The 27,755-nt window shown below is 41.5% G+C and overlaps 1 protein-coding gene across 4 annotated transcripts; it reads left to right on the forward strand.

Annotated features, from left to right (window-relative positions):
* The first annotated feature begins 4,492 nt into the window (after positions 1-4,492).
* dtx2 (deltex 2, E3 ubiquitin ligase) lies at positions 4,493-27,747 on the forward strand. 4 transcript variants are annotated; one of them, XM_088321507.1, is made up of 9 exons: positions 4,493-5,109; positions 8,696-9,341; positions 12,987-13,045; positions 15,180-15,410; positions 17,555-17,622; positions 21,314-21,505; positions 22,342-22,503; positions 22,573-22,662; positions 26,854-27,747. In XM_088321507.1, the coding sequence occupies exons 1-9, from the start codon at positions 4,788-4,790 to the stop codon at positions 27,091-27,093; spliced, it is 2,010 nt and encodes a 669-aa protein (XP_088177633.1). In that variant the 5' UTR covers positions 4,493-4,787; the 3' UTR covers positions 27,094-27,747. The 4 variants fall into 4 exon arrangements, with proteins under 4 accessions (XP_088177633.1, XP_088177634.1, XP_088177635.1 ...); XM_088321508.1 differs by having other exon boundaries at positions 21,317-21,505; positions 26,854-27,744; XM_088321509.1 differs by lacking the exon at positions 15,180-15,410 and having other exon boundaries at positions 26,854-27,746.
* Positions 27,748-27,755: the final 8 nt, after the last annotated feature.

A 27,755-nucleotide genomic window follows, 5' to 3' on the forward strand; every position in this document is an offset into this window, starting at 1 on the left:
TCAAAAAACAAGGAAGAGGCGACTACTCGTTACCCGAGTTAGTTACAATAACTTTCAGATTCAGATTCAGATTCAGATCTACTTTATTGTCATTCTAGTACACGTGTATACAGAACGAAATGTCGATGCATCTGACCCCCACAGTTTCCTTGAATGTACAGATATAAATAATGTTGTATTGTATTTTGGCTACGTATAGTATTTTACCATAGTGCCGATAGTGCAAGAAGAGTAGCTAACCAGATGTGCAAAATGGGCAGTCAGGTTAACAAGTCAGGTACACAGTAACATTAACACTGTAACAATAACGCTGTAATTACAATAGTGCAGAGAGCAATGTGCAAGGAGTGGCAAGCTATAAAAAAAAACTGCCAGTAGTGCAAAAAGTCAGATTAGCAGCCGTTTAGATTTAAGTTAACTATATGTTAGATTGACCATTTAACAGTCTAATGGCCAGGGGGACTAGACTATTGCGGAGCCTGGTGGTCCTGCACCGCACACTGCAGTACCTCTTCCCAGAGGCTAGCAGAGTGAACAGTCCATGATGGGGGTGAGAGGGGTCCCCGGTAATGTTTTTAGCATGGGATAGGCAGTGCTTCTGGCCAATGTCCTGAATGGAGGGAAGTGTAGTCCCGATTATTTTCTCTGCTGTCCTCGTTACCCTCCTCACACTACCCCAGTCGGTAGCGCTGCAGCCTCCACACCACACAGAGATACAGCTGGTCAGGATACTCTCTATGGTGCCCCTGTAGAATGTAATGAGGGAGGGTGGGGGCAGGTGGGCTCTCCTCATCCTCCGCAGGAAGTACAGGCGCTGCTGTGCCCTCTTAACCAGTGATGCAGTGTTCACGGACCAGGTGAGTTTGTTTGTAATGTGCACCCCTAGGAACTTGATACTGCTGACAACCTCCACAGCCTCCACAACCACTTGTAACTTGTTCAGATGTTTTGTCCATTGTGACTCACACCATCACCGGTGGAGTCAACGAATAAAAGGAGAGATTAGTTTTTCTAATTCCAAGCAATGTTGTGCTAACGATTGTTATCAAAGGCCAGGTTCTCACTGCAGAGCTTAATGCTCAATTCCGACATTTTGGTGAAATCTGGTGTTTTTGTGAGATTGTTCACATTTCCAACTAAATGTGACTAGTACGGGACTTGATATTCCTATGTGAACGCCAAAACTGTCCCGCATGCTCAGAAGAGGACACATGACAACACACGCAATGCACTCGTGTTTGCGGAAGTATTCATGGATGTTAACAGCGGCTCGTTGTCCCCCAAAATATTAAATACATCCAAAACCTCACTTTGCTCCATTGAATGCTGTCCGTGTGGTGGGATTTGAATGTGAATATTTTTACTACCACTAGCGACATTGTGAATACACGTATTCTTGAATGTTGACTGTTCCGTGAGTTACAAAATAAACAAGTGTTCCTCTTCTATGAATGTGTCAATTAATAACACTCCTTGTTTTTGTCCGCCGTGGTTGTTGAACTTTTCCCTTCCTCGCGCCTGGTTGAGGGCAGAATAGTGACGTCTGCCGCCCATCGATGACGTAGGAGCATGATTGCACGCTAACCGTTCACATAGAAGTCGCATTCCAAAAGATCGGATATATATCGGATTAAGGACCATATATGAAAGTTGCCTGGGTCCGGCATGAACAAAGCGGTTATGTGTTGTTCAGACGAACTCTAACAGACTGGAAACAGGTCGCATTTGTGAAAAAAAAAATCGCATTTCCCTGCAGTGTGAACCTAGCCTATAATTGCAAGTTCTGTCTGACGTCTACCCTGAAGTGCATGTTCTTCCCACAGTGAGCATTGAGCAGTGATGAGATACTGGCTATCAACACTCGCTATGTCGATGAGGTCTTCAATGTCTTTTCTTACAAAACATTGTTTAAACAGAGAATAACAACTCTTTTTTTTGCAAATTAAAATAATACATTTCATTTGATAATGTATTCAAATGGTCAGATATTACTACAATGTGTTTCTTATCAAATTGTATCATTTTATTTAAATGTTGTATTATTCTATAACTCAATTAATTCAAAGGTGCTTTTTAACTGGGTTTACACTTTTTGCGGAAGACAAAAACCTTCCAGTTAGTTATCTGTACTTAATAAGCACCACACCTCAAATTTGTCCATTTGTGGATTTTTATTGACCAATAACCAAGGAGTACAGTCAGAGGTGGCACGTGAGTTTGTGCCTCACCTCTCATCATGGAAATATAGAGTTTAAAATGTATTAAGCAGTTTATTCAGTACCAAAGTTTGCATGTAACCTCACAATCGTTGGATTTTCTTTTTCAAAATCGCTGAATGTTCACATTGTATTATAATGATTAATACAATTAGGAAATAAAGTATTACTGTGCTGAGCGTCAGGAATGCCTGATACTGTCTCAGCTGTAAGCGTTGTGTTTCGTCAGCTCAAAAAAAGTTCCCTTTCTTTTTTCAATAAATCATTTTCCCTACAAAGGAAATAATAACAACTTCACTTGAGAGTTTACAAAAAATGTTAGACTAGTTTTTTGGGCATAGTTATTGACTAATTGCCAACCGCTGGTTCTTAAAAATCTTGAAACCACTCTCAAATTACCACCATATTGAGATCTTCTCAGTAGGGGTGGGCGATACTAGGAATTTTTGTATTAATCTCATCCAAGTAAATACATGGTGGTATCAATCTATATCAATCAGATGCAGATACTTTTTGCCCGGTAATCTCTTGATCATTAAATAATTGAACCCTTCCCTCCTTCAGTTAGTTTATAATTACAATATACACAGCACGCAGGTTCAAAGCAAGAAATGTTTTTTATTTTTTAAATAACTGCAACACAAACTTTAACAGTATCTAAAAATAAATAGAAATATTCGTGTTTCATCTGTTTCAGAACAAAAGCCAAGGGAATCAAACCAAAAAAGCATCAACGTATCAAAAATACAAAACCAGTAGGACAATGTTAATTAGTCAACTGAAATACCTTCCACTGAAAAATATATTTGAAAATAAACTTGATAATTAAAACAAAGTGCCAGTTGTTTCTTATTGGCTCTATTGTCATAGTGACAAAAGATTTACAGGTTTTTGTTCAGCAACAGTAATATGTTTACATTCATAATTGCAGCTTGTTGCTCTCTGCAGGTGAGCTTTTTTTCATAATTTCATGGAAATTAGTGTTTTTGCCACAGTAGCAGACCCCTTTACCACACAAAATCATCTAGCATTGTCCTTTTTTTGTAGCTGAAAAAACATCCTCACTCTGCTGTGATTCCTGTTTGCCGTTTTCATTTTTAGCTTCTGGTAGGGGTGGGCACATACTGTACATTTCTTCTGCCTGGCACGTAGGATCCAGAAGCTGGCCAGGTAGTGAGAGGTGCAAAAGTGTGCCTGTCACTCACATAATCGGGTATAAAGATTAGCAGAGGGTGCTGGGTGAAGAGAGGGGTTGTGCCATTTGCATAGAATGGCGGCTCTTTGCGGAAATCAGTGGAAGAGCAAGGTATCGATCCGATCCAAGTACTTGCTCTGTATCAATGACCTTTGATATTTGGATGAACCTGCCCACCCCTACTCCTTAGTGCACCGAAGACTCGAAATAAAAGACTCTAAAACTGTGACTACAGGGGCTTTTTGTGTGGAGCATTACTGATAAGCGCTAATAAAAGGTGTCCTGCAGTCATGTTAACAGGAACGTACTTCACCTCCGCCTTTGAACTGGTGTCTTTCTGCAGCTGTTAATCTTGAAGCACCTGAACTCTCACCTTCTCAATGCGCTGCTATTCAAAGGAATCTCCCAGACGGGGCAGGTGAGCCTGTCCCATCTGCAGATGGTCCTCACATTCTTTGCCCGATTGGCCCCCTAATCGCCATTCCTGATGTTAGCACGAAGGACGATAGTATTTTTGTGGTTCAGCTTTTGTGAAATTTCCATTTTGTAATTCTTGGTATGACCTATCATTTAATATTCGCATAAAAACAATTTTATTGTCAATCATAACAGTTTGTGATTGATTATTTTTAAAGTCTACCATCATGTTAAACAGTTGTTTATTTTTATGATTTTTGTATATGCTAATATCTGCTGTGCGGCTCCCCGCGACCCTGGTGAGGATAAACGGCACAAAAAATGGATGGGTGGGATGCTGTGCCTTTGTCACTTGTGTCATACCTATAATTTCACACCTGGGGGCGGTAGCATAGTTGACCTCGAGCAAACTGTGTTTGGACAATGGGGATTCTTGTTATCGGAGAAGAAGAGAATGCTACCTTTAATAACAATCGACATTTGGAAATGTTTAAATCAAGTACAGAATTTGAAAAAACAACTATCAATGTATATAAATCAGAAAATTATATTTCTTATCAAAATGTGTGTCTACAAACGATGTAGACTGCGTTATGTGCTCAAAACATTCACTCAGACTCTCAGTTGAGGACATTTAATAGAAACATTATATACGTACTTCGATTTACGAGTGCTTTCGAACTCAGCACCGAGACGCAGGAAGGCACCCTGGCAACGCTGTCACAAAAAAAGTATCAACCTAGCTGTTTTCTGTTTTCAGTCAAATTGAATTTATTTGTTCAGAATTTATTTAATATCGAATTATGTAAGCAAATGTTGTGCTATGGCCCAAAACGGGATTCTAACGCATCGGTTATGATGTTCTTCAACGAGCCCAGCTAGCTTAGCCTAGCCTAGCCTTTCTTCGTCGAGGCTCCACAGATACGTGAACATCGAGCTAAAGCTAAGGCGGACCGATTATGGCGATCGTATCCGGTTCTTGCGCCCGGGTCAACGGCTCCCGTAGCGGGCCCTCGACGGCCGCGCCGGCAGGCCTGATTCCGTCCCCCTCGCCTGGTCAGTCGCAGCCTATGATCGCCGTGTGGGAATGGCAGGACGACCACGGTCACTGGCGGCCGTACAGCGGCCAGGTGAGCGCTTACATCGAACGCTGCCTCGTACCGAGGGGCCACCGCGGTGGCGCACCCGGCGTCTCCACCATCTGCCTGGGACAGTCGGACCCCGGCTTGTCGCCCTATCTCATCGACGTGGCCACACTGAAGCAGTTCCGACAGGACACCGGTGAGTGATGGAAACAAGTCCCTGTGTCAAACGCGTTTTTCGGGGTGGATTTTAAAAGGCCCTGCTAACTAGCTTAGCATGTTCGCCGTGACGAACTAGTATGTTGTTGTCATCAGAATGTTGACACTGGCGGATGAACTAGAAATGTTAGAATTGTTTTTATTAGGATTGATACCAACGACGTGAACATTGTTTGCAACGAGGTTAAATGTGGCACTTTAGGTTAACTATTTAATCAAGAATAAACAGAGACAGGTTAGATCAAATAGAATGTTGAGTTAAATGGGTAAAATACTCACAAAGTAGTGCTTGAGATTTAGCAGAAACATATTTCCTAAGTAAGTCCAGCTATAATATGGGAATACTTCTGTTTTATACATGGGCAAGGTAATTTTTTTCCCCAGCCTTGTGCACTTGTTTAGGGTGGTGATGGCCCAGTAGAAGAAAAATAAGCCACAGTGGATTGCGTATTCCCTAAATTAAAAGCGTATCCCTGCTTCACAGATCACAAATCCCTTGAAATCCCTTGACTGCCAGGGTCATCGGGCCACCACCTCTGCTGGTGTGTCTTAAGCAAGTACAGTCTGGTGGCACCCATCCCCTACATGAAATCTGTAGTATTGGTTTACATGGATACCAGTAGTATGAAAAGCTTCCTGATCATCAGATACAGCACATTTGTTATCTGGTCGCCATTCGATTTATAAGTGCCTGGGCAGTGAATTCCAGGTTATTGACACCTTGGGACTTGTGAATATTTTGGTTGGATCCTGGTGGTTATTTACGAAAATTTTAACATTGTACTGTGTTTAATGTAGCAAAATAATGAAGTAAAGGAAACTGTATTTACCGTAAATTCCGCACCTGATTATAAGCCACACCCACCACATTTTAAGAGGAAAACCGATTTTGTACTTACACAAGCCGCACCTGTATATAAGCAGCATGCGCCCACATTAAAAAATGTAACAAACACAAAATTAACCCAAACCCGACTTTAAGTCCCGCGATTGAAACTAAATGTCCTTCATTAAAGTACACAGTCCAAAAATCACAGCCAGCAAAATCAATGGAAAATGATACCGGTATTTAAGGTTTGATGCAGACCTGCAGAGTCCGGGTCCCGTTGAAAGTAATCCAAGGAAAAAAGTGTATATTTCCAAAGGTAAGGGTGGAAAAAATATATATCCACTATTGTCCGCCGCGTCCACAAACAGGTCTGTCTGTTCCTCACCTTTACCGGTCCCCACTTCCCGTCACCCCACGTTTGTTCTGCCCCTCCTTTTTTCATTCGCCCATGCAAAACATATCAGAATAAGTGTCTAAAATAAATACATTACAAAAATATACAGTTGCAAATACATATTACACATATTGTGGGTTACACATATTTACAAAGAAAGACAGTACACCGAGAGAGTTTTCAAAGCTTAAATAATAATAATAATATAACTTTCATCCCAAACGGTGCCTGTTACAGGGCAGTTAATGGTAGCAACACGCTTGCAACATAGTAAACGGGTCTGGTAAAAACCATACCGTACTTGTAAAAATCATGGTAAACCGTCCTCATCTTCCTCCTTAGAACTGAAGCCATCAAAGTCGTCTTCCTCAGTGTTCGGAAAGAAACTTTGTCATATAGACGTCGTCCCGCACTCCCTTATTCCAAAACACGCTAGTAACACGATCGCAACACAGTAAACGGGTATGGTAAAAAACATACCGTACTTGTAAAAATCACAGTAAACCGTCCTCATCTCCCTCCTTAGAACTGAAGCCATCAAAGTCGTCTTCCTCAGTGTTCGGAAAGAAACTTTGTCATATAGACGTCGTCCCGCGCTCCCTTATTCCAAAACACGCTACTAACACGCTCGCAACACAGTAAACTGGTATGGTAAAAAACATACCGTACTTGTAAAAATCACGGTAAACCGTCCTCATCTTCCTCCTTAGAACTGAAGCCATCAAAGTCGTCTTCCTCAGTGTTCGGAAAGAAACTTTGTCATATAGACGTCGTCCCACGCTCCCTTATTCCAAAACACGCTACTAACACGCTCGCAACACAGTAAACTGGTATGGTAAAAAACATACCGTACTTGTAAAAATCACGGTAACCCGTCCTCATCTTCCTCCTTAGAACTGAAGCCATCAAAGTCGTCTTCCTCAGTGTTCGGAAAGAAACTTTGTCATCTAGACGTCGTCCCGCACTCCCTTATTCCAAAACACGCTAGTAACACGCTCGCAACACAGTAAACGGGTATGGTAAAAAACATACCGTACTTGTAAAAATCACGGTAAACCGTCCTCATCTTCCTCCTTAGAACTGAAGCCATCAAAGTCGTCTTCCTCAGTGTCGGAAAGAAACTTTGTCATATAGACGTCGTCCCACGCCCCCGATTGCTTTTAGCTTGAAAGCTGCGTCATGTGCCTTTCTTTTTGCATTTTGCATGATGAGGGTATGTTTACGCTAATTTAATTTATGCACAAGCCAAAAAGTTGCAGTCTTCCTCGGCGCATATATTCCACCGGTCTAAATCTTTCCTTTTGTACTCGAGCGCCGCTGGCGGCCATTAGAAAAATTGCATAAATTGGCCGCATCACTGAATAAGCCGCAGGGTTGAAAGTTTGGGGGAAAAAGTAGCGGCTTATAGTCCGGAATTTACTGTACTTTAATTGAAGTCATCCTGATATATAAAGCTGCCTAATGAGGTTCAACTTTTACGGGTAAAGATTATATCTCTAACTTTGCTGCCAGGGTAGTCCTTTGACAATTTAGGGCAATAATTGGTAACGTGAGTACCTTTATCTCTCAGATAAAATATAGGCTATGGTAATCTCTGTTTATTTCCAGTTTTGGTGCATGCAAAGCTGAAGCGTCGCAGTCTGCCGAATGTTCGGTCTCTAATATATAGGTTCACAGTCACGGTATTACAGCAAAAGACCCCATTTTGGTTATTTGTCTCTATGGAAGCGCACAAAACAATGTATGTTCACTATTGAGACACTTGATGATGAAAACCCACAGAACAAACTGTAAAACCTGTGAGACTCCTTGTAATTAAGGGCTATACAAATAAACATGACTTGATTTTACTTAAACACCTGAGAATGACAGCTAAACAGAGTAATTTGGGTAAGCAGATCTCTGCACTCCCTAAAATACATCAGTTTCCCTCTCGATTGCAGTATTTTGTGACAATTTGTCAAAAAACTGCTCACACATTATTTTAAAACCATTATTTATGACAAAAATGATGGTCAATATGAGCCTCAACTGCTGAAGGGAATACGTTTTAAGTGGTATATTTGTTATTTGACACAGGCTCTGGCATTATTATCATTATTGCTATTTCACATATACATTCAAATTATCAAACGTCACACAATGTAATAAAAAGTGCTGAGGGCTTTTGTCTGGGGAGCAGGTTTCATGATTTTTTTTTACAATGGTTTCTTAAAATTATTATGTGTGGCATCTTAAAAAAAAAAAACAACATATTTAGCGTTTATAACGTGTTGGGTCAAAAAGGTTCCTGACCCCTGATGTAGGGTTAACATTTTGTTTGACCTATTTCTTTTTATCTAGGAAAGACCCGTTCAGTGCGGCGCTCCTTGTTCGCCCAGTCATCAGGCCTGGGAAGTGGCGTTTACTGGGAGTGGGCCAATGAGGAGAACGGCTGGACTCCATATGAGACACGCACATCTATTCTCCTGGAGCACAGCTACCAAGCCCGGCAGGGCACGGCTGACTTGGGCCCGCACGGCTACAACTACATTGTGGACCTCACTTCTTTGGAACAAGTCAACAAGTCCACAAGTTTCAGACGGCCTGTGCGGCGGCAGTGCAACCAGCCCTACCCGCTGGCTTCTTCGGGACCCCCGGCCATCCCCTCGGGGCCCTCGGCACTCTCTACGGCCGCCCTTCCGTCCTCCTCCACTGGAGTCTCGACCTGTTCATGCCAGCAGTGTCTTAGCCACGGAGCCACGGGTCCCATGCCAAGCCGATCACGGCACTCTTTCTCAACAGGCAGCTTAAATCGTCCCAACTTGCAGGGGACGGGTAGGGTAGCGGCAGCGGCGGCAGCACACCCGACCTCCGTGTACTCCCCGTACCCCCGCAGGCCGCTCTCTGTTGGCGGGATGTCCTGGGGAACCGCCTGGCCTCCGCCGCCTTCTGCTAGCCAGTTAGCTGCACCCCTTCTGAGCAGCTCTTCAAGTGCCAACAGCCTCAGGTTAGTACTACTTTATTTTCCTGACTATAGGCGCACCTAACAACTCCAATTTGTCCCGAAGTTTGAAAGTGCGCCTTATATATATCACAGGATACAGGTGGATGAGATTAAAAATGCTTAAATTAATTATCAGTTTTTGCGATATCATACAAGGTATTATGGTCTATTACGTATTTAAGGAATGATTTTGCAATGGTCAAACCGGTAAACATCGTTGACTTAAATTGCAAAACATTGTATGCAACGGGAATCGAACCCAAGTAGTAGCAGTGAGAGTGCCATCACTTTACTACTAGACCACCTGTGGTACAGATGACATACGACAAGGCCTTTTCTTATTATTACACTATTTTTTCTTACTGGGTCAGGAACACTGATTTGCATTGTGCCTTCTAATGGGTTAAACAGCCTTCCCACTTTTTAACCAACGAATGTTAGAGAATGCAGAAAACAAAGTATTTCCACAAAGTACTATACAAACTCTTTTACCTACCCATAGACATTAAACTGTGAGGTAATGTATGCACATGTGGAAGTGGACATGGTTTAATCAGTATACACTATGCACATCAATGTTGCTGGCACCGTGAGTAAAAATAGTTTGATAATGGAATAAGCTCTAATGCCGTTTCATTGTCATCTCTACAATTGGCAGTCTAGTGGGAATGTGTAGGTGTCAACTATGGTTCTGAATTGATTGAGGAACTTAAAGTTTGGCCATGGGCATCAGGTATAGTTCTTGGTTGGACGGGCATGTGACTATCAGGTGCAATCCGGAGATGGAATAAGAGCTTGCACTGTCCACTCCACGCATCGGCCCGGTATTGCAGTACCTCCGGGAATGGTGCATTCGCAATGATCGCTACTTGGCTCTGTGGCTAGGACCTTGACTCGGCCTTTTGGCTTAGAGCAAGTGTCTCTGCCCTTGGCTTTGTAGCATATTTTGATTTGACCGATAACGGATAATGGATAATTGATAAAGAATATAGAACAATAAACCTCACAAAATCCCCCCCCAACGCTACTCTGGTTTGGTTCCCATGCATACAATAATTTATGATTTTGGTCAGCAAGATATATTAATGTATTGCATTAATAAGTACAGTACACTTGGTAGCTCTTACTGTAGTCTCAGTTTTATTATTATTAGTTTCTTGACCCTTATAGTCTGGTGCGCTATGTATGACAAAAGACTATTTTTGGGGGTGTGTGCTTTGTTACCTGGTGCCCCTTGTAGTGTAAAAATACGCCAAACTATTTTCCTTGCGTATAAGGCCCATATCTTGTGCAGCGAAAGGGTGTGGCAACTCAATGTCTCTATTGAAATAGTCAGACATTCTGGTGCTTGAGTTTTCTAACATTAAGAACTTGAGTTTGCATGGTTGACAAACATTTCCTTGAAAACGTACTTTTCTGACAATTCGATTGTGTACCTATTTTTTTAAAAACGCGAGCCACCAAAATGCCCCACTTAAACCTAAATTTTAGGCCCAAAACTCCTTCAAACATCAATGTCACACGTTTTGAAACCTACATTTCTGCAACAATTTTTAAAAAAATGTGACACACAACTCTAACTCACTTAAAGGGTTTATGTATTATTCAACTACTAGAAATTGCTTTATTGTGTAGGGAAATATAAGACAAGTGCTAAAAAGGAAATACAAAAGAATACAAACTACCAGGTAGTCAAAGTGAGCAAATCGCAACATTTGTATTCAATTTTTTCCCCAGCCTTTCACAAGGTTTTTGTTTTTTGGTGGATACCCATAGCGGCAAGATGGACAACAATTATGTCAGCACCCTCTATGTGAGGCTCACGTTATGAGAAATAAATGCAAATTTTTTGACCTATGAGCATTTTAACAATGCTTGTTTGTTGACCCGTTGCACAAAAGTGACTATACTATTCAAGACCATTGGCAATGACTCGTCAAACGAATATTGTTCAGCTGCCTGATGATGTGGGTGACCTCGCCGGAAAGCACAAAGAGCAGTATTTAGAAAAACTGAGAATAGCAGGGCTAGCTTACGACTCGTACCTTTTTCTTCCGGACATATTCACAGATTTAAGCAAATCGTCCTGTTTGCCTGACTTCAGTCAACACGATCTGTACCACTATATTGTAAATGGAGTATCCCCATAAACCGGTGTTTATCTAAAAGCTTATAAAAGTCTGAATGCTCACCGGTTCTTTGCAGCTGGTTGGGTAACCGGTACGCATAGCTGTGTTGACAGGGGGGTACCTCATAATGGCAAATGTAAGACACTAACGTTAGCTGTGTATCCTAATATGTCTTTCCAGGGTGCCATCAAATCTCAAATGGACTGTAATTGAAAGCTGATCAAATTGTTTATCTTTTTTTAACTACAGTAGCACTAGCTAACTTATTGATAGCTGCATTGAGTGATGCGACTCGTACCGACTGAAAATTGTTGTGAAATAGATCAAACCTACCTTGTAAAAATGCTGCAAATCCTGGAATACTTTGATGGCTGCCAGTCCTTCTGATTGATTGTAGATATCATTGCCGTCTTCTGTCTTCATCCAAAGGGATCAAATAAAATGCCAAACTGGGCTTAGAACCTTGCCGGTTCGCACAGCAAGAAATCACCATTGTAAAAATGAGTGGTTACATTCTTCTGATGTGGTTATTGATATTTGTTTCAACTCAACTGCTTATTCAACTGCCGTGCACTCAGGTGCTTTTGACGTCCTTCATGGCACTCTTACTTTCTGGGAATGTTACGTGACGTCACATGCAAAGGGTCAATATGATAGTTGATGTATTTTTGGTCATTATTGAAATCGATTTTGTTTTTATAAAATTTTATCCTACCACTAAGAGGCGCTGAATAACACACACTGTCCTTTTAAGAGCCCAGTTCTAAAACTGAATACCTTTTTAAATTTTGACTTAACATTATCTAAATGCCAAAATATTGCATTCATCATTTAATTTGAAAAAAGCAACAACAACATGACAATGCTTAGAAATGGGCCCATGCGAATGCCTGGATGCCATGTGCTAAATTTTTTGACAAAAGCTGCTACCAACTGAAAGCACAATCAAAGTATTGAGTGTGTTTTGTGTGTGGGACATTGTTCCATGCAGACTGCCAGGCTTATGAAACCCTGGGGGTAACCCTAAACTGTTTAAATAAGTCAAAATCATTGCATTTTTATGGCACTGCAACTCTAATGTAAGACGTTTAGCAACTATTTGACTCTGGCATGAAGCTCATGCATGTTATCAAGGATGTTAAACAGTTCTATAATTGCCAAAGATCCTTTTATTATTCAGCCGACTTATTCGATATCCGACAAATAATTGGATATCGAACACATACACACTTGTTTTATCTCCATGCAGGGCAGAGGCGGCACCGTTTTAATGAAGCATCATTAACATGCCCCTCACTTGCATTTCCCCGGGGAACGCGGCTGTCGTCTACCTTAGGAGAAAGCCAAAACGTCCTTGTATGGGAACGCCCGCCATGTTTCCTGTCCTTGTGAACAATTTAGTTGATTCACACTGCAGCGCTCCCTTACACGAGCACGTTTTAAATCTAATTAAAATGGAAGTTATTTTTCTTGTTAGGCAAATAAACTAACTTATTTATTTTTCTTTCCTTTTCGCTAGCGTCCCTTCCATCCCAGTTCAGCTCAACGGCTCCACTAGCGTCAGCTCGGCGCTGGCAGGTAAAACCCAGAAAATGCTTCAGAGTGTCTTGCAGATTAAATCTGTCCTCTATGCGCTCTGTTTTTGTTTTGTTTGTTTTTAACTCTTGGGTGGTTCATAATCTTGTCACGATTGGATTTATATGTCCGCTGTTTCTGCTTGGGTCATTTTGAGGCCGTCTAACATCCAGCTTTACAAATGGACCAACAACATAAACCAGTTTTTCTTTTAATAGACTGAAATGAGCCTCAGTAAAATATTAGAGTTTACACAAATTACAAATATATATATATATATATATATATGCAAAGACAGAGGTCAATGAAATACTAAAATCTGTTGTTTGCCAGTTCATCTCATCTCATTAGCTACACCGCTTATCCTCAGTAGGGTCGCGGGGGTGCTGGAGCCCATCCCAGCAATCATCGGGCAGTGGGCAGGGGATTTTTCCATGCAAAATTAAAAATGAGTACATATTTTGGCATTTAATCCCTAAATTAGGATTCGATCTTGGATTTGGAATATCATGTTTTTGCTTTTATTAAAAATAATTTGCTGCATCAAAAAATGTTTTAATATTTACTCTGAAAATATTCAGTCACATGAAAAAATCCCTGTAAACAGAGCACTTTAAAATTGGCAAGAGAAAAAAAACATTTGTCACTGGTTTTCACAATGTTGTCAGAAAAACAACTATAACATTTTTTTCCAGTTTTCTAAGTTATTTTTTTTAAATTCTGTTAATCCATAGACTTTGAAAAAAAATCACATAAAAAAATGCATAAATGTATGGTGTGTATTATTATAAATTAACCAAATTGTGACTTTTGAGGTTTTGTTCTGACTTGGGCAAATCTATTTAGCATGAAAACAATGAATCACAGTTTTCCCATACATACATAGGAAGATTCTGGTGGGCCCCTTGGGTTTAATTCGTCCCACCAGAGTCTCATAAACTTGTATTGACAAAAAAAATTTCAACATATGAAAGCAAAGTTAATCAAAATGCCTTTTTTACATTTCTCTTTATACAAATGATCCCAAACGCCATGGTGTGTATTTGTGCTAAGCATGTCTGTTAATGAAGACAAAGAATTCTGGTCAGTCACTCCCCCCATGCTAATGCTGTTCGTCTTGTCCTGCCTCGCCTGCACTGTGATTACACAGCTGGGTAATATTTGACATTCATGAGCAATTGCGTTTTCCCCAGGTTGAACATTTTTTGACTCTCGGCAATCAGAAAAAAAGGTTTGGCGCAGAGCGTTCCGCGCAGAAAACCTTCAGAGCGCCTCGTCGCACTGCTGGCGTTTTGGACAGAGCATAAAAACGCAGTGCTGCCATTGCAAGCAATTTGATTCGGAAAACGCTTTGGTGGACAGGGCCCCTAACTGTAGCTTGTAAGTTGCGCAAGAACCGGCATCCTGTCGTAGCAGCAATCACAAGCAGGGGTACTGATATTTAAGACTGTAATTTATAAAATCCCTGATGAGTATTATATTCAGTTAAATGTAAAATTCATATTAGTTATTTGGTCCTTGAATTTGCTGATTTGATACCTTAAAATAGTATAGCATAGACATCGGAATAACAAGTTTTTTAATCTAAAAAGATGGCGAGCATCATTTTTTTCCCATCTCGTTTACAATGCTTTGTGGGTGTGACTTGTTTGCTGTGTCATTGCATTTCATAACCAGTGTAACTAGAGCACAAATTCATCATAGATCTACCTTCTTCAAATGCATCAGTTCGTTTGAATTTAAAAATAAGAAAATGTTCTTATTGGGGCATAGACTGTCCACCCACACCAGGGTCTCACAAAATTCTATGGGAAACATTCTATTATGTAAGTTAATTACTAAATTACTAAATATTCACACTAATATTTGCCGCAAGATGAAATCCTATATATTTTCTAGAACATTAAAGTGATCCTAACAATTCATCAGTTATCAACTTAATTGCCAACTACTGCTTTTAAAGATTCAATTTGTTTTTGACTAATGGATGGGTTGTTGCATCGCCACATGGGTCATCCACTCAATTTGTAGACGGTCCACCTCATCCAGTTTTGAATTTCCGATTTCTTTCTTTCTGCTCCCGCACCTCACCTGCTTGGCCCCGCCCCGCCTCAAACAAAACCCCACCCTGCTCCAGGCATGGCCTCCATTTTGATGTCAGCTGTCGGACTGGGCGTGCACTTCACCAGCGCCGCCCCGCTCCCTCAGCCACCTCCTCCTCTGCCGCATCAGCATCTGCAGCCCCAGCAATTCTCGCTGCCGCCGCCGCTACCGCCTAGCGTCCGCTTCGCTACTGCCGCCCTGCCCAGCAAAACCCCTGGCAGCGGCGGTGGCCCTGTTAAGAGAACCAAGAGGCTGCACAGGAGAGGTAGCTACCTTGCCGGCCGCCCATGCTCGGAGGAGCATGTCCTCGACTCCATCAGTTCCCGCATTTCCGTTCCCGCATTTCCGTTCCAGCATTTCGTTACTTTTTCGGCCTTGAAAATCTCTTACATTTTAGCAAAATTTGTCATTTTGAAGCAAAAAAAAAAGGGTGACCTAATTAAATTGTGTAGATCAAAGAGAGAATATTTTGGCTGGGTGAGGATTGTATCGAGATATTTAGCAGAGAGTGAATCGGGAATTTGAAACGCTGCATTTGAATTAAAATCAGTGTAGTTTGTACAACCGGGACTAGTTGTCTTTTTGGCCGTGCAACTGTTACGTTTAAAGCCTGTGGAATATGGAGTAAAGGATGAATCAAACCAAACTCCTGTGGTTCTAGACAATCAGGGTGGTGAATGGTCAATTGCAGCCCATACGGCATAATTTAAACTGTATTTTTTGGATTATAAATTGCAGTTTTTTTCAGTTGCTCATTCGATGTGACATATTCTCTTATGTGACTTGAGTGTAAATAATTAGCCCATTATTACCAGGTATATCATTTCACATGTTATTTTCGCACTAAACTGCAAGGCCTGCGTTGATAATTTCAACATTGCCAGTGTTTTGCTGGAAAATGTGCACCTGTGTGAAATGTAATCTTCTGAATATTACATATATTGAAAACTTATGTGCTCTACTTTAAAGCTTATTACGCTGAAATTAACTGTCAAATTATCAACAGATTAAACGGGAGACGAACGTTCAGAAGATAAGGCGTCGTTTCTTAGTCAAAACTTCTTTTTACACAAGGTTTTTTCACGGTCCCAATACATTCCAATGCCCAATTTTCGTTGTCACAATATGTTAACCCATTTAGTAACAATGACAATAAAAGTATATTCTATTCTATTCTATTCCCCAAAAATGAAATACAAAGTCGTTTTAGTACTGTTTGCGCAAGAGGCGTATTCTTTGTGGGTGCATATCACGCTGGGTATATATATTTTTAATATTTAATTTAAACTGGCTTTCAGGAGGACGTGTGTTTTTTGTGTTGGGTTTTGTCAAATAAATTCCCTCCAAAAATGCGACTTATACTCCAGTGCGACTTATATGTTTTTTCCTTCTTAATTATGCATTTTTGAGGTGGTGCGATTTATAATCTGGAACGATTTATAATCCAAAAAATACAGTAGATTAGATAGTACATAATCTCTAAGGACGCTGCTAATTACTAATGAAAACAAACTATGATGATTTTATTGGTGGATTTGTCTTTTTAATTTCTTGTCACATGGATTGCCATGGAAAAATTACAATCCCGACCAGTATTTTGTAGTAAATTGGCGTGGAGTTGCTCCAGGGGGGTATTTCACTAAAGTGGAATAAAGGAATTCAGGCCTGGCTCGCGCAGTTTTGCTTCATCGTTTGCACGTCTGCCGAGCCAGGATGAAATCGCTACTGTGGTTATCTGGGATAAATGCACGTTCACGGATAACTCAAATAGACCCCACGGTGGATCTTAACACTATAATAATGTTTTCCTTTCACGTGTGGCGCCCAAATTCAATTCCTAGCCAATGCAATGAATAATATTTTTAGCTCATTCACCCTACTTTTTCTCTTTAAAGTATTTTATTACTTGTTTGTCCTAGAGTGCCATGCTAATCTTATTGTAAACGATCTTCACTATGTTTATCAATGACGAGGCAACTCTACTTGTAATCCTTACATCGATTTTGTGCGATATCCCCAAGGTGTATGTGTTTGTGGTTTCCCCTGCAGATCACTTAATCAGTGTAGGCCGACAGACCTCAATATTTTGTTGGGTTATATAGTGTACCAAACATATTTTCGCCACACCCTTCTCACCTTTTTCACACCTGACACATTTTCATGCCTGCTTGTTGCTTCTGCTCATCCGTTGCCTCACCTCACGAGTTCAACAGGTTACTAGTAACCCTCAGAACGTCATTGAGTCCGCCCACAGCATCATCAAGCCTTGTGTTTATTGCGTCATTTAAATCCTAATCTTTCGTTTTCTTGTCCATGCTGTCCTTAACTCGTTTAGCTTTTTGTCTGAAATGCATGGGGAGGGATGGGGAAGTGACACAGATGTTTCCACATGTGTTATTTTTGTTCCAGGTTCGGCCCAAAGAGCTGAAGACGTGATCCGGCGTTACATGGAGGTTGTGCCTGGTGTCCCGGATGAGGTACTATTTACTTATTTATAGAGTTTAATGTGTTTTTGTGGGGTGGGGTTTAATCCGTCCAGGGCTAAAACCAACAACGTTTAACGTTAACAAGTCACCAACTATTGGAAAGATGAATCGAATAATGAGATTATTCTTGAAACATTTTTAACCCCTTGACGTTCCTTGATAAACAAATACGTGTCTGTACAATGTCACCAGTCACTAAAATATATGTCATTCCACATATCATTGAAAAGCTTTTTTGGGGGGATTTTTTTTTCAAAATATACTCATTACAGAAACCTCACGATCAGTCGGAAACAAGAGACCTGAAAATTATAACTTAATTTTGGGGGATTGTAGGTCCACCTCAGATTATGTTCTGCGTTTTTTTTCCTCATTTTCTTACTTTTTAAATTTGTTTAATGTTTCTCACATCTGTGAAATGCTGTGTAGTAGTTTTTCACCATGTGTCTTTGTTCTGACATTAAAGATTGGTTAGAGCAGTCTCTGGTTTTGTCAACTTAGACTCGGGGGCAAAAATTACACTTAAAATGTGAAAGAAAAAAAGATATTATAATTATCGTGATATCGATATTGAATGATTAATGTTTTCTCGCGATACCAATTTTTGTCATATCGACCAGGCCTTTTCTTACTTGATGCTGACTCTGTTATTTCTGTATGTTACTGTTTGATAAAGTGATGCCTTTGCCAGTGTCTGAAACTCATGACAAAAAGTTACCGCACACCAGGGCAGACGACTCTGAAAAGTTGCCTGCCCAGCCATAAACTTGCCTGCCCCATTTTTCACAACTTGAAACACAATAAGATGACTAATCGCAAAAAAACCCCATTGTTGCAAAGTATTAAGGATTGATCATCGGAATATATAAGTCAAGTCAAGTCAAGTCATTTTTATTTGTATAGCCCTAAATCACGAAGAGTCTCAAAGGGCTTCACAGATTGTTACACTATATTACACAAACTATTTTCAACCGACAAGAGGAGTAGGTTATTCGTATGCAATGGAGTAGAAGTGAGTTTTAAGTTTAGATTTAAACATTTCCACTGAGGTTGCAGATCGAATCTCAGGGGGAAGAGCATTCCACAGCACCGGTGCCCGGATGGAGAACGCTCTCGAACCAGCAGAAGACTTCTTTGCTCTCGGGATCACCAGAAGACCAGCACTCTCAGATCGTAGGCTTCGGACCGGGACATAGGGGCAAATCAGATCTGAAAGATAAGAGGGAGCAAGTCCATGTATGATTTTGTACAATACTAAGAGAACTTTGAAGTCACATCTTTGGCTAACTGGGAGCCAATGCAGGTTAGCCAAAATCGGTGTTATGTGATCGTACTTTTTTGTCCTAGTTAAAAGTCTCGCTGCGGCATTTTGTACTAGCTGAAGAGACTTGATTCTGGACTTCGGGAGACCGGAGAGTAGTGCATTGCAGTAATCGAGACGGGAGGTAACAAATGCATGAATTATTGTTTCCGCATCAGACTGAGACAGTATTGAACGGATTTTAGCAATGTTGCGAAGATGGAAGAAGGCAGTTCTAGTAATTTGCTTTACATGCATCTCAAAGGATAGATCAGGGTCAAATATGACACCTAAATTTTTAACTGAGTCACTCTGTGTGATGTGACATTTGTCAATGTTCACAGCAGTTTTTGCGAATAAGTCCCGGCATTTAGAAGGACCAATGACTAACATTTCGGTCTTTTCAGAGTTACAGAACAGAACATAACATAACAATACTTTAAAATTAAGTATATTATAAATCTACCTGGGCAGCACGGCGGCGCAGTGGTTAGCACGTGTGCAGCACAGTTCTGAGGTCATGAAATCGAACCTCCTGTGTGGACTTTGCATGTTCTTCCTGTGCTTGCGTGAGTTTCCTCCGGGCACTCCGGTTTCCTCCCACATTCCAAAAACATGCATGTTAGGTTAATTGACCGATCCAAATTGTCCCTAGGTGTGAATGAGCGAGCGAATTGTCTGTCCCTGTGTGCCCTGCGACTGCCTGGCAACCAGTTCAGGGTGTCCCTTGCCCACTGCCCGAAGATGGCTGGGATGGGCTCCAGCACCACCGCGACCCTACTGAGGATAAGCGGTGCAGATAATGGATGGATGGATGGATGGATAAATCTACTTATAACATTCATTGCATGTATATGACATCGCTGTTTTCCATCTGCCATCAGTATGTACCTGTATTTACTCCTTTTCATTCATGCAATGTTTGCGTTGCGTCGTCTGCTACAAGCCACGGGAACTCCTTTCCACGATGCTCTTAATTTACGTTTACGTTTTGTAGCATCATAAATCTTGTTAGCTTCTTTTGAATCTTTCTTCTGGGGCTGAGGTTTTGGCTTGATTCCTAACCACTTATCCATTTTTCTTGTGTTCTCTGTGCATCTACTTTGGAAAACGATATGCAAATGCACGACTTTATAACGCTCCTGAAAGTCCGGAAGCACCAAGTTATTTGATGTAGGCTTCTGGTTTGATGCCGAGTATGCAAATTGCCAAACCGAACGAAGATTTTGAAATTGGGACAGAGCAAACGTTTGATTTGAAAAAAACCCCCTTTTTTTTTCTTTTTTATCGGCCACCCGGGCGGAGACGTTTGGTAGATTGTACGCCCGACGTAAAAGCAGACGAGCAGACGTTATTTCAGACACTGCCTTTGCGCGTGAGATTATATTAATGTAGAGATGCCTCACTCTGTTGCAAAAACATGTCTAGCGACAATGTTTGACAATGGAATTAATTTATTTGTATGGTCAATTTTTGTCTATGGCGTAGATCAGGGGTCGGGGACCTTTTTGACTCAAAGAGCCATAAAAGCAAAAAATATTAATTTTATTTTGGGAAAGAGCCACACCATATATTATGAGACAAATTTACTAAATTGCTAAACCCGCGCCCCAGACAAAAGCTTAGTCTTCAGCACATTTATTTTTGATGATTTGATAAAAATTATGAAAAGAGAATAATGCCAGAGCCCCTGTCCCAAAATCAACAAACATACCACTTTAAACTTGTCTCTTTCTTGCAATGACTCAAGATCGGTTAAACTCCTTTTGACCCTTTTTTATCATACATATTGGTTTCAAAACCAGATGCAAGCATTTATTTTGTAAAAACGTCACAACATTCTGAGAATAGGGAGCCTTATGTGCTTACCTTTGGCGAGAGATGGGAAGGAGTGCTTGTACTTTTTGCATAGCTCCACCCATCCCTCCCACTCACCCAATCAAATGACTAAGTTCTCTTCCGGTGTTTTGGCGTATTTACAGTTCTGTGGATTCATCATAAGGTATCTGAACACTGAACACAGATTACATAGTGAACTTTTATATAAAGGATTCTTTAGCGTTGTACAGCTAAAACGAGTTTTTTTTTCCCCATTTTTTTGTGTGACACCTTGACTGTAAATTGTAGTGAAAAACGTGCCATATATATACTGCGAAGTAATCGTTTGTCAGTAAGTTTAGGCTTAGCTTTACGTGTAACTTAATAGGATAGACGAAACAACTTTTGGACAAGATGGAGAAATTTTGCATGCAATCAAATCTGTCTCTGAGCCACAGATACTCGTAGAAAGAGCCATATATGGCTCGCGAGCCATAGGTTCCCGACCCCTGGCGTAGATTTATGGGTGCAGCCTTACTCCTGACACCTTTCCATCCCGTCTAGCAGGACTGCATCATCTGTATGGATCAACTGTCCAACCCATCGGGTTACGAAGCACAGCCGCCGCCGGAGCAGCAAGCAACGGCTGAAGAGAGCGTCCACGCCCTTTTGCCGGACGCCGTAGGGAAGTTTGTCAAGTGCGGGCACACGCTGCACTTGCTTTGCATGCTGGCCATGTACAACAACGGCACCAAGGTGAGGAGGAGGATAACTGATGCCAAATTCCTGAATTACTTGCAGACGGAAAAAAAAATCTGCATTTCCATGTATATTCTCAAATAATAAGCATGTATCTTTAGAGAGACTGTTTGAAATATTTAGTGCCTCCTAGTGGTACAAAGACACTTTCTTTCAGTTAAAAAAATATTCATTTGAATAATAGGAAACAATACATAGGTCGAAAATGATTTACTTCTTTTACATAGCAAAATCCAGACCTGTTTGGCATCTTGCTTCTACGCTGTGCTCATTTATGCACTTGGATTTTTTCACATTAGACAATACAGTGCCATGTAGTTGTCAAATATAATAGAATGTATGTTTAATTGTGTTTTAGAAGCTAGAAAACACGATAGATTGGTTTGATATAAATTTATTATTCCTTAAAAATACTTTAGGGTGGATGGAGATGGATTTGACACATAACCGTCAAACCGGCCATAGTGTACAGTGAGTAGTATAATTTGCTGTATTTTTTTTAACCAAAAGCTTAAAAGAACACAAAATATTTCTAAGACAATTTCTAAATAAAATTACAGCAGTTTTTACCCTTGTACCATTATGGTGAACACATGAAATCATTAAAGAAAAACACTTGCCTTATGTGCTGCACAGTCCCTGCCTATGTAAAAATGGATATGCTAAGAGTAAACAAATTAATATCATTAAATCTAATGGTAAATAATGTGTTGGTTCAGTCTCCATTCCTGCAACTGTTAGTTTCTCGTCTGAAGCGCTTCCGATCAGTGGCTCACTCATCTTTTAACTGATTTGCATTGATTTCAAGCGCTTTGAATGCCCCTTCCCACCAGGACGGCAGCCTCCAATGCCCCTCGTGCAAGACCATCTACGGCGAAAAGACGGGCACGCAGCCGAAAGGCAAGATGGAGATTTACAGCATCCCACAAGCGCTACCGGGACACCCGGACTGCGGCACCATCCAGATCATATACAGCATCTCGCCTGGTATACAGGTAGGCTCCACCCTTCTCTCTCGCACCTGTCTCGCAACCGTTGAAGGCAATGACTTTCTGTCCCGGCAGGGTCCTGAGCACCCCAACCCGGGAAGGCCTTTCTCCTGCCGGGGATTTCCCAGGTTCTGTTTCTTGCCCGACAGCGACAAAGGCAGGAAGGTACGATGGTGAAACATGGTTATGGTTCAGTGGGGGATAGCGTGCGTACTAAAGATAGATAGATAGATAGATAGATAGATAGATAGATACTTTGTTCATCCCCGAAGGGAAATTCACATTTCCAGCAGCATCCCTGAGCTGAGAACAATCGAGAACAATCGAAAATAACATGGGAGCTGCTGGAGTGGCTGCCATTCGTGACGGCGCCGGAAGAAAAGATTCAATTTGAATCATGTACAAACAAACAAACAATGTTGATGCATATGTTGGTAGTGGACCGTCTTTTACAGGCTTCTAGAACTGCAGTTGTAAAGTTGAACTCATGATGATTTTGCATGAATTCAATATAAAGGATCAGGGCTCACCAACGTGATGCTGCAAATAGTTCACTAGTGAAGGCTCATGACAATTTTCTAGAAAATTGTATTTCTAACTGTCATGAGAAATCATTTACATGATCTGTGTAGACATCATCATTTCTTCCAAAATTATTTTTCAAATTAGCCTATAATTTTTTCAGGGTTGGTACGGGTTAAATTTTATGTGAAGCGCTTGTAAATGCTTGAAATTGTTGCCATCTTTCTGAGGTTAGGTGTTGGGCTAGAGTTAGGAGCTAAAGTTTGGGCTTCGAATAAGGGTTTGAAAACTATAAAGTATAGGGTCCTTTTTATGGTATTAAACTGAATATGGGGTTAGGATTACAGCTCGAGTTAGGTGTGGGTTTAGGGTTAGAAACTAGGGCTTGAGCTCCATATTAGAGTTCTAAACTGAATGTAGGGTTCCAAAATGGGTTTTGAGCAAGGGTTACAGTTGAATCGGGGTAAAGGGCTAGGATAACAGCAAGGGTTAGGTGTAGGCTTAGGGTTTGGAACTAGGGTTTGAGCTCCATAATGGCGTTCTAAACTGAATATGGGGGTTTAAAATAAGAATAGAGCTAAGGTTATGGTTCGAAACAGGGTTTTGGCTGCAAGTTTGGGTTTTAAACCGATTTGAGGGTTTCAAATTAAGCTTGAGGTTAGGGGCCGGTCACACAGCCGTTTGCGGCTGAATCACGGCTAAAATTTTGCGTTTTTTTTTTTTTGCCCGTGGTTGCCCGGGATGGAAAATGCGCAAATTTGGCCAACCCGCTGTTCATCGGTGGTATGCCCGCAAAACAGACGCCGGCGACTGTTCCGCTTCCTCATCGCGTCATTTCTGCGTCATTTTCTCGTGTGGACCACGGGTATAAAAGCTCCCGAGCCGGTGTTGTGCCCAAATCCGACTCCTACGCAACACTCACACCGCCCCACCCCCTCGCGTGACTTTTTCATCCACGTTAACAAACGCATTTTGTAGAATACGATCGCACTTTGTTTAAATAAACGCGGTATAAAGACTAGAATCTCCCAATTGTTATAATTAGCTCGCTTTATAGTTTTGATAAGCGTTTTATATAGAACACGATCGCTTTCGTTGGAAGCGCAGCAAAATGCGCGTTCACGCGAGGGGGGGAGGAGTTACCGTTCGATTACGTTCACAACAATAACAAAGACGGAGTGGTATAAGTTATATTACATTTCCAACAAATGCAAGACGAAGTGGTTTTGGTTATATGTTCGCTATTACTTTCCCCAAAAGTGAGATAAACGAGGTAAAAGCGGTTGTGTTAGCGAGGGGATGCAAATCTCGGCACCGGGCTGCATAATTCATAACCGCACAAGACACAGTTCCGTGAAGATCAATATCACAAGCTATGGCATCATTTCTATTTTATTATCTTGATAAGAAATGTCAAGAAATAAAATGAATTAAGACGAGGTCACTACGCTGAGGGGGGGGGGAATTTAAGGATTATTGTTCTATCTTTTTATTCATTATCCATTATCGATCAGTTCATAATACGCTTCAAAGCTTAGGAGTCGGGACTCTTACTCTCAGCCAAAAGACCAAGTTAAGGTCCTAGCATTAAAGCCTTGCTGCGTCCAATGTGAATGCACCGAAAGATTTATTCGAAATGAAGAGAAACTACACTGACGGGGATCCATGTTCACCCCCTTGACGTCACGAGTACAACTGAAGTGTGCTCGGCATTCGCGCTGTTTATACGCGGAGAAAGGCGTTTGACTGTCACACGCGTAACACGCTAATTTCACGTAATAACACCGCGATACAGGCGCAGAACATGCTATTACCATGCTCCACCCACGATTACCCGCTGAAATTTCCCGTCCTACCCATGTGTAAGCACGCCCTGGCCGCGGCCAGAGCACGTCGTTCCGCCGTCATTTCCTCGTGTTGACCACGTGTGCGGCACGCGGTTTAACACGTGCTCAAACTTTTGAGCAGCTCAAAAGTTTTAAGCGCGGCCAACCACGTGAAAATTTCCGACCGCGAGTAAAGCACTGCTCTATCTCGTCAATATGGCGGTCTCATAACGTCCAACAGCGCCCAACAGCATCTGCTTCACGGCCAGAAACTTTTGGCCGTGGTTCAGCCTCATTTCGCTCGTTAAAGGCTGTGTACCTGCGCTCTGGAGAATTGAGTGGCGCTAAAAAGATTCGTGCTGCCACCCGCGCGCGAATTTGCGACCTCGTGTTAAGCACCGCTGTATCTCGTCTGAATGGCGATCTCAATGCGCCCAATAGCGTCCGCCTCAGAGGCAGAAATTTCTGGCCGTGATTCAGCCGCAAATGTCTGTGTGACCGGCCCCTTAGAGTTAGGATTCGAAACTAAGGTTTAGGCTCCTGTTCCTTTAACCAACGCTGGATTTTTTTCTTTGAAAGGTACTGGAAAAATTGGCCTTTAAAGTCCTTAAGAAATGCTGGTTATAACATAACTTATTTTACAAACACTGTAACCCCTTCATACTTCACAGCCTCTGCATCGTGGGTTGAAAAATATTTCGCAATCCAGATTGAATATTGCTGCAAGTGAGAACCAGCTTAACGCATTTTCTCTTAGGCCTGGGAGCTCATTCTGTCAAGTCAAGTCATTTTTATTTGTATAGCCCTTAATCACAAAGAGTCTCAAAGGGCTGCACAGGTTATTGCACAGACTATTTTTTCAACTGCTCTCATACAGCCGCGATCCATTATCACCGATCGCATATTTGTGCAAGTGGGGACTCGTGTTGTCAGGGCCTGGTAGCTTTTTTGGGGGGCCATTCTTCCCACCAATGAACCACGGGGACCATCCATTATCCGGGATATAAACAACATTGCTGCAAACTGGGAGCAGCAGAGCGCATTTCTTCTGTTATTGTATTTCTGTCTGAATTAAACTGCACTCGTGCAGCAGCGATCCATTATACCCAATTACACATTGCTGCGAGCGGGGACTGGCAGAAGGTTTTTTTTTTTTTTTTGTCAGGATGCGGGTGTTCTGTCTGCCTTATATGTAAAGTTGTGCTGTTTTGTCCGTGATCCACTCTCCCCAATCAATTATTGCTGAGAGCGGGTCTAAGAGAGGAAATTTGGGTCATGCACGGTGGATTTTTTCCATTCTTTTCGCCTAAAGTGAACTTCACACCCATGCAGCCTCCAACCACTGTCCCAGAACGGTCGGCCTTCCACCAAAAGTGCCTACTGCCAGTCCCTTTTCACCCCAATATGGAATTGGGGAAAATGAACTGCACGGTTGTGGTCATGATCCATTATCCTCAGCTGCGTATTGCTGAGAACAGTGGCTGGCATAGCCAGTTTATTTTTCGATTTGGGCCGCTGAAGCGTTTCCTTGTGGCGTTTTAAAATGAACCGCCTTGTTTAGGCTGCGATCCATTATTCCCCGTTGACTATTGCTGATAGCTTAAGATCAGTAGCATGGCTTCTCAGCATGTGGACAGGCTTTTGTGATTGTACAGGCTTCTAAATTTACTCTACATTGAGTTTTGGTTTGAGAATGCATACTCGTCACTTTTTGGTACTTCCCCGCTGTTTTTTTTTTTAAATGCAAGAAATTGGATTTGTGTGTTCCTTTCGATGCCTGTTTAAGCCTGCAGCTTAATATCAAGTGCGACCAGTACAAAAATAAAGTTACGTTTCTTCCTTAATATTGCATCTTTCATTTAAGTGTTCTATGTAGTCTGGAATTTGCAGCAGGTAAAACAATAACTTCCAAAAAAACAAAAGGTTTTTCCAACTTTGGGTTTATTTTGCACAAAAAAGGAGAAATTGCCCTGATGCACACCGCTATAACAACTTTGTATATCTGAAGGTTCTGGAGCTGCTGAAGGTGGCGTGGATGCGGCGCCTCATCTTCACAGTGGGCACCTCCAGCACGACTGGGGAACCCGACACAGTGGTGTGGAACGGAATCCATCACAAGACAGAGATGATGTCCAACCTGTCGGGACATGGCTTCCCGGACCCAAACTACCTGGACAACGTCCTTTCCGAGCTGGCCTCTCAGGGCGTGACCGAGGACTGTCTCAAGGGCGCCATAGGCAGTAGCTAAGTCACTGACGGACAAGAAAAGAAACTCTTTAGCTCCTCCTACTGGATCTCACATCAGACTCATAAAGACACTGGAATGGGGGAAAGGAACCTGACTATTTCATTCGTCTTAGCAATCGGGAATCAAGGCACAGCTTTGTCATTTCTCCTTCTGGGAAGCTATATTCTCATATTAAGCATTTTTTTCCCTCTGTATAATATATATAAACATAGATCAATTTTTTTTTAAAACTTTCATTACATTTTTTTCCTAACACCTTCCCCCTTTTTTATTTTCTGGGCCAAAATGGCAACGGCACTTGAAATGTCATCAAGCACTTTAGTTATGACAGCACAGAAAACTGTTATGCAAGTGAAAGCATAACGTGGCACCGCATTTAGCATACTACTAAAAATGTAGAAAGGTGATTAATTAAACGAGTGGTGCCCACTAATCGGTGAAGTAGTAATTAGAAAGCTTAGTTAGCACTATATTTCCTGCACCATATTTACCAACTCATCAGCTTCCGAAATAACCGTTTTTTTCTGTGACAATCATTGGCATCACTTTCTGTACTCACATGAATTATCACTGCAATTAAAGAAAATGGACAACTAAGAACATGGTTTGTACATTTATTTTCATAGCCAATTTCAAGCACTTTTAAGGATTTTCAAAGCCAT

The sequence above is a fragment of the Urocampus carinirostris genome, chromosome 17 (assembly GCF_059441175.1).
Source record: "Urocampus carinirostris isolate Australia breed hairy pipefish chromosome 17, RoL_Ucar_1.0, whole genome shotgun sequence".
NCBI classification, from domain to species: Eukaryota; Metazoa; Chordata; class Actinopteri; order Syngnathiformes; family Syngnathidae; genus Urocampus; species Urocampus carinirostris.